This window comes from Carex rostrata, chromosome 28 (assembly GCF_964058835.1).
Source record: "Carex rostrata chromosome 28, lpCarRost1.2, whole genome shotgun sequence".
Classification (NCBI taxonomy): Eukaryota; Viridiplantae; Streptophyta; class Magnoliopsida; order Poales; family Cyperaceae; genus Carex; species Carex rostrata.
Window position 1 is genome coordinate 2,913,773 of NC_135945.1, and position 11,282 is coordinate 2,925,054.

Sequence of the window (11,282 nt, forward strand, 5' to 3'; positions counted from 1 at the left end):
AATTAAAATTAGATTGCATCCACTTTCCATAGCCCATAAATGGGGACTCTCACACATATCAAAACAAATAAATCTGAAATTAGCAACCAAGCAAAGGCCAAATGGAGTAACAGAACCAAGGATGGTGGAAATATTAGAGTCAAGCTTGGTGGTTCCATCAGAAAACACCCCGAGTGAGACGCCGGTGCTGTCGAATCTAGACCTCATTTTTACGAGCAACAAGCTCAACTGCACCTTATATCTATACAAAAACACCACTGCTGCCAATGACTTCTTCTCTGCCGAGCTCTTGAAGTCGGCTCTCGCCAAAGCACTAGTGCTATTCTACCCTCTCGCTGGACGCTGGGTTGTTGGCCATGATGGTCGTCACCAGGTAGTTTGCAATGCTGAGGGAGTACCCTTTGTGGTAGCCCAGTTGGACCGCACCGCTGATAGCATCCAATTCGAGCCGATGTCGCCAGAGCTCATAGATCTTTTTATTCCTAAAGAGGAGCATCCGTCATGCCTCGTAATGCTGCAGGTTTGTACTTAATCTTAAGATAATATTATAATTAAGTCTTAATTTCACAACATTCCAGGTAGTGTTAATTTGATCACAAAAATTAATTAATTTTGATTAATTCATGAGAAAGAATTTTAGTTATTTAACCAACCACATGCATGCTCCTTGCTCGGCAGGTAACCTATCTAAAATGTGGTAGTGTGGTACTAGGTATTTCCATTACACACATTATAATGGACGGTCGAAGTTCTTCGCATTTTTACCAAACATGGAGTACAATAGCACGAGGAGACCTAAAAAGCATCGTCCCACCCTCCTTTGACAACACCCCACTTCGAGCTCGGTCTCCACCAAAAATCAGCTTTGATTTCCTGGAGTACACAACAGATGAACAAATAAAAAGAGATGATCATCCGGATTCTTGTGTTTTAAGTGTGTTGAGGCTCTCAAAGGAACAAATTAGGCACCTCAAAAACCGATGCAGCGAGGGTCGCAATCACACGGCTACCACTACTGTTTCGACCTTCTCTGTAGTTTCCGCACTAGTCTGGAAGTGCTATTGCATTGCCAAAGGACTCCCTCCCAACAGTAAATCACGTCTCTCTTTTGCTGCTGACTTGCGCAGCCGCCTAAGTCCCCCGCTCACAGCATATTGTGGAAATGCTGGGATGCAGATCTCTGCATCATCCGAAGTGTCAAAGATTATGTCAAATCCAATTGGTGATTTAGCAGCAACCGTGAAAGCTGCCGTTGATGGTCTCACTGAGGAGTACATCAGATCATTTATTGATTACTTGGAAGTGAATTGCAACAAGAAAGTCAGAGTGAGAGAAGTTCCAGAATGTGATCTTCGTATTCGAACCATTCTTGGATTGAGATTATGTGATTTAGATTTCGGATGGGGTGCTCCGCAACTTTATACATGGGAACGATATACAGAAAATAGAATCATCTACATAGTGGATGAACTGGGAAAAGACGGTTGTATAAAAGTTGTTCCTGCGCTTGATTCTTCAATCATGCAACGATTCAATAAGGTGTTCTACGAGGAGCTGTTGTTTGGACGTTCCCATTTGTGATGAGTGGTGAAATATTAAATAAATCGAGGTAATGGAAGTAAATGTTAATTATAATAAGAATTATTGCTTGCTATTTTGTTGGCTTTTTGTCTTTTTTTTATATATATATTTGATTTGCAATGTTTTCATGGAGGTACATGTGTTATTCCAATTAATGTTGTTGAGATAATATATATTGTGTTTTGTTATATATATGAAGTGAGCTATTAGTATGTGCATGTGTATTGGGTCTAATATATAGAATATTAAAGAGCTTAAACATAATTTTATGGTGTTATTTTTGGTTTTTACAAGTTAGGTTACTAATTTATATACATGTTGGATGTAACAATTGTTCATGTTGAATACAGAGATAAATTATAGTGCGTCTTTAGATACTTTCTTGTCATGAGTTATCTTATTCTTCCTCCTTTTTTCTGATCCCAACGCAACACCATAAAATTATCAAACGAAAAAATTAATGCCAAACTAATGCCAACAACAGTGTCAAGTCGAGGGAGATCTAATTACACCTTTTCTAATGCCAAACTAATGTCAACAACAGTGTCAATATTGGGTTTGGATCTGTTGTTAGCATTAGTCGACCAAACTTTATGAGGGATCCAATTATATCTTTTCTAGGTTTGGATCGACTGTTTAAAATTTAAAATCTCAAAAATGACTTATAAAAATATAGTGTCAAGATGTGTGTCACCATAAAATAGTGTAATTAGATCCCTCCCCATATATATATATATATAGAGAGAGAGAGAGAGAGAGAGTGAGGCTACGCTACTTCGCGAATTAAAAAGGGTTATTTTAATTCGCGCTCATATCTCTAGTTTCGAAGTTCAAATAGCCGATTTAAACGTTAGCTGTTTAATCTATATTAAAATATGCTTGGAGACCAAATTTTACATTTTTTTGAATTTTTTTACTATTTCTTAGGATGGTTTGAAAATCGTTGTTTTTATTAAAATTCTGCACCATTAAAAAACAGCGATTTTTAAACCATCCTAATAAATAGTAAAAAAATTTCAAAAAATGTAAAATTTGGTATCCAAACATATTTTAATATAGATTAAACATCTAACATTTGAATCGGCTATTTGGACTTCGAAACTAGAGATATGAGCGTGAATTAAAATAACCCTTTTTAATTCGCGAAGTAGCGTAGCCTCACTCTCTCTCTCTCTCTCTTTCTCTATATATATAGATTGTGACTAATATGTTTCTGGTAGCACTTCGGCCGAAGTGCTACTGGTCCAAATTTCAAATTTTAAAATCCAAAAAGTCAATCTGAACCGTTAAATGTGATCTCTATATTGAAATGTGCTTGGAGACCAAATTTTACATTTTTTGAATTTTTTTACTATTTATTAAGCCACTTTGAAAATTGCTGATCCAACGGTGGCTTCTGATTTTACTGTTTTGTTAAGCCACCGTTGGATCATCAATTTTCAAAGTGGCTTAATAAATAGTAAAAAAAATTCAGAAAAATATAAAATTTAGTCTCCAAGCACATTTCAATATAGAGATCACAGCTAGCAGTTCATATCGACTTTTTGAATTTGAAATTTCAAATTTGGGTCGGTAGCACTTCGGTCGAAGTGCTACCGGAAGCATATTAGTCACACTATATATATATATATATATATATATATAGATGAGCTACGCTAGTCCATGGAGTAAAACGCGTTGGTGCTCCATGGCACTATATTTTTATTTTGAAAATCCAAACGACCGATCCAAACCGCTCAACATGATCTCCATATTGAAATGTGCTTGGAGACCAAATTTTACATTTTTTTGAAATTTTTTTACTTTTTATTAAAAAATTTTGAAAATCGCTGAATGAACGGTCCAGAAATCTTTACTGTTTTTTACTATTGACAGTAAAACAACAATTTTCAAAATTGCTTAATAAATAGTAAAAAAATTCACAAAAATGTAAAATTTGGTCTTCAAGCACATTTCAGTATGGAGATCACATCTAACGGTTTGGATCAGTCATTTGGACTTTCAAAATAAAAATACAACGTGGAGTACAAATGTGTTTTACTCCATGGAGTAGTGTAGCTCATCTCTCTCTCTCTCTCTCTCTCTCTGTATATATATATATATATATATATATATATATATATATATATATATACAGAGAGAGAGAGAGAATGGCTAAACTCAAAACGTTTTTTTCCTAGCCCCATTAAAAAACGACTCGGTTTTTCGATTTTCAAAGTCCAAACAGTCAATCCAAACCGTTAGATATTCAATCTATATTAAAATATACTGGGAGACCAAAATTTACATTTTCAGAATTTTTTTGCTATTTGTTAAGATGGTTTGAAAATTGTTGTTTTTCAATGGTGCAGAATTTTAATAAAAACAGCGATTTTCAAACCATCTTAATTAATAGTAAAAAAATCAATAAAATGTAAAGTTTGGTCTCCAAGCACAATTTAAAATAGATTGAATAGGTAATAGTTTGGATTGACTGTTTGGACTTTGAAAATCGAAAAATCGAATCGTTTGTTTCGAGAGTTAGAAAAAAACGTTTTGAGCTTAGTCATTTTCTCTCTCTCTCTCTCTCTATATGTATAGGGGTGTTCATCGGTTCGGTTCGGTTAAAACCGAACAAAAATAGTCCAACCAAAGTTTTGTTCGGTTTTCAAAAACATAATCTGTCACACCCCGCGGCCACGAGGCGTGACAGGGCCCCGCCGTAAGCATACAACTCCATGTATGCTTACAAGGCATTTACAATATTTTCATCACATCACAATAAAATACATAAAACAAGTTTATATATATAGTTCAAGTACAAACTGTCTGGTACAAGTAGATCATAAAAAAAGGTATCTCGTACGGATACCAACCATAAGGTGTGACATAGAGAGCACGATACAACAAAACAAGATATGCCTCTCTAGTCAAATAACAAAATAACTACTAAGGTAATCTGGTGTCATATACCACAGGCCTACTAATCGCGTGCCTCTCCAGGATCAGCCGCACCTAAACCTGAAAAGAACCCAAAAGGGTGGGGGTGAGAATAAATTCTCAGTGCGAAATTTGCCACAATCAGGTTATTGGACTTGCAATCAGACTCCATGTTCAAAAACGAAATCCATACAAAATCACATTAGCAGTTCTATAACAAACAATATATATATATGGATGCACATGCTTGACAACAAGAATCGAATGAAAAGCAACTTAAGGAATTTCCAAGATGAAGTTCAAACAAACACATATTTGGCCTAACTCATTTTATTATGGCTGGTAGCATCTATAGATGTTCAACCGAGCTGGACCCTTTATCAAACCCACATCTGTAGGGTTACTGGCACCTACAGATGGCCCACCGAGCTGGACCCCTTTATCTGACACCCATCTATAAATGCTTTGGCTTAACCATTTACTAAAGTCTGGTTCCAAGTCATAAAATGAAAATTCACATGAAATAAATCAGAATGTCGTCATAGTCAATTGACCGTCCAAATGCATTACCACGTAGGGTAATGCCCCCGAGCCACAGACGTCACACATAGGTCACCCACCATCACAATCAACATGTATATATATAGTCACCCACCCCTCGTCCCAACCGGTACTGGGATATCTCGAGGGCCGTTCACCTAAGGCCATTAGGATCCTGGGATCAAAGCCAGCTTGCAGACTTTGCAAATTCATTCACATATCATCTCAAAGTTAGCTGATACAGCTCAACCTTGCCATTTCATTCACATATCATTTCACAATCATCAATTTGTGGTGACCTTTATCCATAGTCAACTCATAAGATAACAATCAAAATGACAACCATACAAATATGCAAATCAATCATACCGCAACAATTCAGTTTTAGATGTATTATGCACACAATTCACATAATTCTAATTATACAACAATCCAACATACAACATGATAATTCCAAGTATGCAACAATCAATCACACAATATGACAATCGGAAAAGATAATTTAATTTCTGAAAATGAAATATCAAACAAGTCCAAGAACCCCGCACCTGATTATGAAAAGCGTCTCGCGCACCTATGGTTCGGACGTCTCGAAAGGTCCCGCAAAATCTTGCTCAACCGAGCCTACACCTATATCAACATATATACTTAATTCAATCTTTGTTCGACGATTGATATGCTTACTTGAGTGATATTATTTTCTTTATATTTTCCTTAACATAATCCATATAACTATGTATCCACCTTTTTGATGTTAAAAATAGAGAGTGCTATTGGAGGAAGAGTAAACAAGAATACAAAATACATGAAAAACAGAATTATAGACAGCAGCCCTAAATTCTGACCCTTGGTTACTAAAACTGCAATAACTTTTTATAGGAACCTCCAAACGACTTGAAACTTGAACCACTAGAAATTAGACTCCGAGACACATCAAATAGACTCCTTATTTGTCCAGAATGATTTAGAATTGCCCATTAAAATTAGGTCCTTAATCAGCCTAAAATCTGTCCACTGTGCAGTCACGAATTTAATGTCAAATCAAGTTTATTCATCAACACTTGCTAATTCGATTCAATACTTTGGACATCATAGAATATGAAAAGTTCGACTTTTAGAATTCCAATTGAACAACAACATACACAAAAGAGGGTACAAGGAAAAGAGATCAACTTATAAAAGTTCACATCTTATACCTAAAGATTACCTTCTTAACAACAACCAAAGAAGAGGAGTGACCAATTTATACTATCATCCTTTTTCATTCACTTTTATTACTTGACATCCATAAAAATTCACACAACTTACAAATTGGTCTTATCAACCATGCACATTCCCACACATAGAAATAATTTGCAAAAATACTCATTTAGCTCTTGCCTATCCCAAGGCCGAAACACAATTGAGAGGAACAAGGGTTATCAACTTATACCAATTTAGTCATCTATATATATTTATTTTTGTACCAATTTAATGCTTGAACATATAAAAAGATTTTAGAGGTAACAATTCAATTTCTCCACTACACAAACCCTAGATTAATCAAAAACGAAATAAATTCCATATTTTTACCAATTTCCCTACTATACAAACCCTAATTCAATCAACACCAAATTAATTTCAAATTTTAAGAGGGTGAGAGAGGAACTTACCGATTAACACCTTTATTTGTTGGATTAGACTAGACAAATCAAAACCCTTCTCTAATTTTCGGATTTGAAACAAACCCTAAATGGAAAAATCAAGATTTAGTTGAAATTGAGAAGAGAGTCACCAAATTAACACATAGAAGCTTAATGGAGATGAATTATGCATAATTTATACAAGAATTTCGGATTTGGAGCAAAACCCTAGCAATGAAGATGAAATTCAGATTTTTTTGAAAGAGAGAAGAGAAAGGAGTTACCAATGGAGAGACTAGATGCCTACTAGAGAGGGATTCAACAATTTTCGACTTCTTTCTTCATTTTCTCAAGGACCTTTGATGGATTTTAGAGGGAGAAGAGACTGATCTCTCTCTTTTTCTTTCTTTTGGCGGACACACCAAGGGAGCAGCAGCAACAGAGAAGGGAACGGAGGGAGAGAGAGAGAAAGTTGAGTTGTTGACATGCATATTTGGGAAATTTTCTAAATAGACACTCCAAATTGTTGGATATTAATAAAGGAAGCAATTGCACCTATAATTATGCATATGAGATCATATTTTATTCTCAATTTATATAAGATGAAATTTTCATGATTCGATTAAGTTTAGTTATTTCGAAAATTCAGACCAAGTTTATAATTGTTTTTTTAATTTTGAGACTCCTAGTTTGAAAATAAAAGTTTCGATTATGTTTTAACATTCAAATTTTTATTTTATTTTTATTCTTGAAAATTTCTTAACGTGACATAATCGAACCAACCGAATTAAATTAATAAACCGAAATAACCAAAAAATTCTAAGACTAGTGAAGAGCAAAAAACTCCGAATCAATTTTACAAGATCACCATCTAAAGTTTTACAATAGATCACCACTAACTTTAGCAAGTATTAACCAAATACAAAATTAATCAATCAAAGTCTTGAGTTTCACGAGATCTAGCTGGACTTTGAAATTTATTTTAATAAAATACACTCCGAGATCAATTTTTAGTTTTACCCAAAAAAAAATATTTTTTATTAAAAATAACCACGGTTCGGCGAAATTTTTAAAAATACCCAACCCGCGGAAAAAATCCACGGCCCGGGATTTTTTATTCTGCCCCGTGGAAAAAATCCGCGGCCCGGGAATTTTAATAATTTTTTTTTGGAGATTATGCTGTTCAATTTATTTGAAATTTATATTAGATTGAATTGTTAAGTTGGAGGTTTGTATGAATTTTATTTTTACGGTGTTGTACGAATATTATTACGTGTTTATAATTTGACTTTTAAAATCATAATAGTTTAATATCAAATAGTGTATATAAATAAATAAAATTTGTAACTTATATATAAAAATTAACATGAACCGGGTTTTTTTATGTGTTTTTTTACGGCCCGGATTTGACATGAACCGTGTGGGGTTGAAATTTCAAAAAAATTGAAATTCAAAATTAAACGGGTAAACGGGTAGGGTACACGGGTACGGGCACGGGCACGGGTTCATGGCGATCCGGGTACACCCTGTTGTTTTACCGAAAAAACGGATCCGGCCCGTTTAATGTCCTTACCCGTGTATCCGTCCTATACCAACGCTCGGGCACGGGTACCCCGCCTCGGGTATTGTTCATACACTAGTCCTATATCATGAACAGTTCTAGATCTGCCAAATGTTGATTGAGTATTAAAGAATAAAAATAATGTTTGCCACTTGCGATCCTATTGAAAGCTATTAAACCTTATCTTTGATTATATAATACGAGTAGGTAGGACTGGCAAAAGAGCTCGTGGCTCGTGGCCCGCTTGGTATTTGCCCGTGACTCGATCGGTAACAGCTCGTTCGTTAGTGGATCGAGTTAAAATTAGCTCGCTCGCTACATACTCGAGCCAGAATTAATGAGTTTGAGTTTGGCCTGGCTCGGCACGAGCCAGCTCGGTCGTTAACGAGCTATTTAATATGCATAGTTTAATAGTTTAATCGGATCCGTTCACTTCAGATTGGGGATATTATGGTCTATGGATGTTATAGTCAGTGTTATGGCAATTGCACTTTGGACTGTGTTTAAGTTGATTGGTAATTTTATATGGAATATGTGTGAATTAATTATAAACAATTAAGTTAATTTGTATTAATTTGTTTGATTTGGTATGCATGAATTTATTCTGTGAATATATTTGTATGAATTTAGGATTTTGATATATTTGTTGTTACGTTACGAAACTTTTACAATTACTTTTTAATGATTTAAAGGCAAGAATCGAAAATCATGCTAACAAAATGGAAGTTTAAACCTTAATCAAGGTTCCCCTAAATAAGTAAATTAAGTATGAATCGAAACCGCGTCGGAATTTCGAAGTTATGAACCTTTATAGGTCCAGTGCGTCCGCACTGGTTGTGAGTGCGGGTGACTGACCCGCACTGGATTATGTTTTCCTTAGTTGTTTTCTGAATTTCTTCTCAGTGCGTCCGCACTGGAGTATTCTTCTGTGTTGATTGAATTTCTTTCCAAAATCCGTCTAAGTACTGAGTGCGGGTGACCGACCCGCACTGAAATTGAGTGCGTCCGCATTACGCTCAGACATTTCTCTTGTTCAGTGCCGTTTTTATGAAAATTTAACTAATTATTGAGTGCGTCCGCACTGGAGTATTCTTTTCTGTGTTTTCAAGCTGCCGAAATTCTGCCAAGTATTGAGTGCGGGTGATTGATCCGCACTGAAAATGAGTGCGTCCGCACTCGTGTATATTTCTGTGTATTTTCAACTATTGAAAATCTGTTCTAAGTGCTGAGTGCGGGTGGCCGACCCGCACTGAATTGAGTGCGTCCGCACTCAGGGTATCTTTTCATAAAAGCCCAAAATTTCTTTCTTTCTCTCTCTTCCCCTCCGCCCCTTTCCCCATTATTTTGTGATTTTCGCCAAGAGAGAAGAAAAAGAGTGAGAGAGCTTCCCTTTCCTCTCAAACCCCCGATTGTTGCGAGAAATCGAAACTGGAACCGAGTAAGCGCCCGTGAATCTCTCCCAACTCCCTGATTCGGTATTCTTTTCTCTCCTTTTCTCTTTCTAAACCTCAAATTTTCTCGATTTCTTAGATTCTCATTTTAAACTCGAGATTTGTGTTCGAATTGCTCGAGGATTAGTTCCTCTACACTCCTTGCTTGTTTATTTGTCAATCTTTTTCTCGATTTCTTCCGATTTGTGGATTTTGGATTTCTAGGGTTTCGTGCCAAAACTGAAATTGGGCATAATCGTGAATTGATTTGCTTAACCCAACCAATTAGACTTGTAATCGGTAGGGTTGCCTCCTGATCTTGAATTTCTAGAACATTTAACGACTGATTTGAGATTTGACCAAATTAGGGTTTAACCAAACGGTAAATCGAACTGTTACGAGAACCAAAATAGAGAACTGGTACCTAAATCGTTACCAAATGGAGAGTTTGTATGGTCCAGAGGACCTAGAGGAGATTGTGTGCGGTTTTAGAGGATTTTGGTAAGAAATAATGAACCGAACAAATTGATACCAAAAGCATAAAAATTGATTAAAGAAGGTATAAGCCCTATAAGTAACTCGAGTAAACCTCTCGATCGTGAACCAATGTTAAACCTAGTATACGTGCTATATAGGTGTAGGCTCGGTCGAGCAAGACGTTGCGAGGCATTTCGAGACGCCTGAACCATAATTTAAGCGGTACGCTCGTCGTATTCAGGTGCGGGATTCTTGGACTTGTTTGATACTTTATTTTCATGAATTAAACTGTTATTCGTTTGTCATGTTGAATCTCATTGATTGCATCATTGAATTGTGTAAAGCATTTGCATAGCCCAATCAAATTAAACTCGAATTGATATGACTTGAATGATTTGCATACTGGTATGGTTGTAGGTTGTGTCGATCTATTATGATCTGATTTGATTGAAAGTCACCACGATTTCGATATGTATGTGAATGGATTTATGAAGTTAAGCGCTTGGATCCAATGAATTTGCAAAGTCGGGCTGTATGCTGGCTTTGATTCCCAGGATCCTAATGGCCTTAGGTGAACGGCCCTCAATGTTTTCCAGTACCAGTTGGGATGAGGGAGGGTGATTATGTTATGATGTGTGAATTGGAATCGTGGGTGACTGGTGTGTAACGTCTATGGCTCGGTGGCATTCTCCTACGTGTTAATGCATTTGGAAGGTCAATTGAATATTACGAATATTGGAAACGATTCCAAAGAGAATTTTCTTTATGTGACTTGAACCAGACCTTAATAATTGTTAAGCCAAGCGATTGCAGATGGGTGTCAGATAAAGGGTCCAGCTCGGTTGGCAATCTGTAGGTGTCAGTAACCCTACAGATGTGGGTTTGATAAAGGGTCCAGCTCGAAAGAACATCTGTAATTGCTACAAGCCATAATGAGTCGAGTTAAGCCAAATATATGTTGTGTTTGAAATTCATCTTGGAAATTCCGTGAACTGTGTTTCAGGTTGATAAATTGTTGTCGAGCACTGGCATTCTGTTATTTATGATTATATATATATATATATCTGTTTGCATTGTTATTGTTTGGGTTTCATTTTTGAATATGGAGTTTGATTGCAAGTCCAATAATTCAAACTGTGGCAAATTCACACT

General features: G+C 36.0%; 1 protein-coding gene and 1 long non-coding RNA gene across 2 annotated transcripts; one reads left to right on the plus strand and one right to left on the minus strand.

Moving 5' to 3' along the window:
- On the plus strand, nucleotides 1-1,766 carry LOC144545898 (hydroxycinnamoyltransferase 4-like). Its single transcript, XM_078294466.1, has 2 exons — nucleotides 1-520; nucleotides 679-1,766. Exons 1-2 carry the CDS (start codon nucleotides 122-124, stop codon nucleotides 1,579-1,581), a joined length of 1,302 nt encoding a protein of 433 aa, XP_078150592.1. The 5' UTR covers nucleotides 1-121; the 3' UTR covers nucleotides 1,582-1,766.
- Nucleotides 1,767-5,577: 3,811 nt separating this feature from the next.
- Nucleotides 5,578-7,101, minus strand: LOC144545549 (uncharacterized). The gene is made up of 3 exons (XR_013508545.1): nucleotides 6,947-7,101; nucleotides 6,693-6,768; nucleotides 5,578-5,670 (listed from the first exon to the last, which is right to left on the minus strand). It is a non-coding gene; the product is annotated as an uncharacterized LOC144545549 (long non-coding RNA).
- Nucleotides 7,102-11,282: the final 4,181 nt, after the last annotated feature.

Bases quoted from the DNA above. Each gene is read 5' to 3' on its own strand.
- LOC144545898 (XM_078294466.1), top strand. From the start codon at position 122: ATGGTGGAAATATTAGAGTCAAGCTTGGTGGTTCCATCAGAAAACACC. The intron at 521-678 runs GTTTGTACTTAA...CTTGCTCGGCAG, and splicing joins CATGCCTCGTAATGCTGCAG to GTAACCTATCTAAAATGTGG.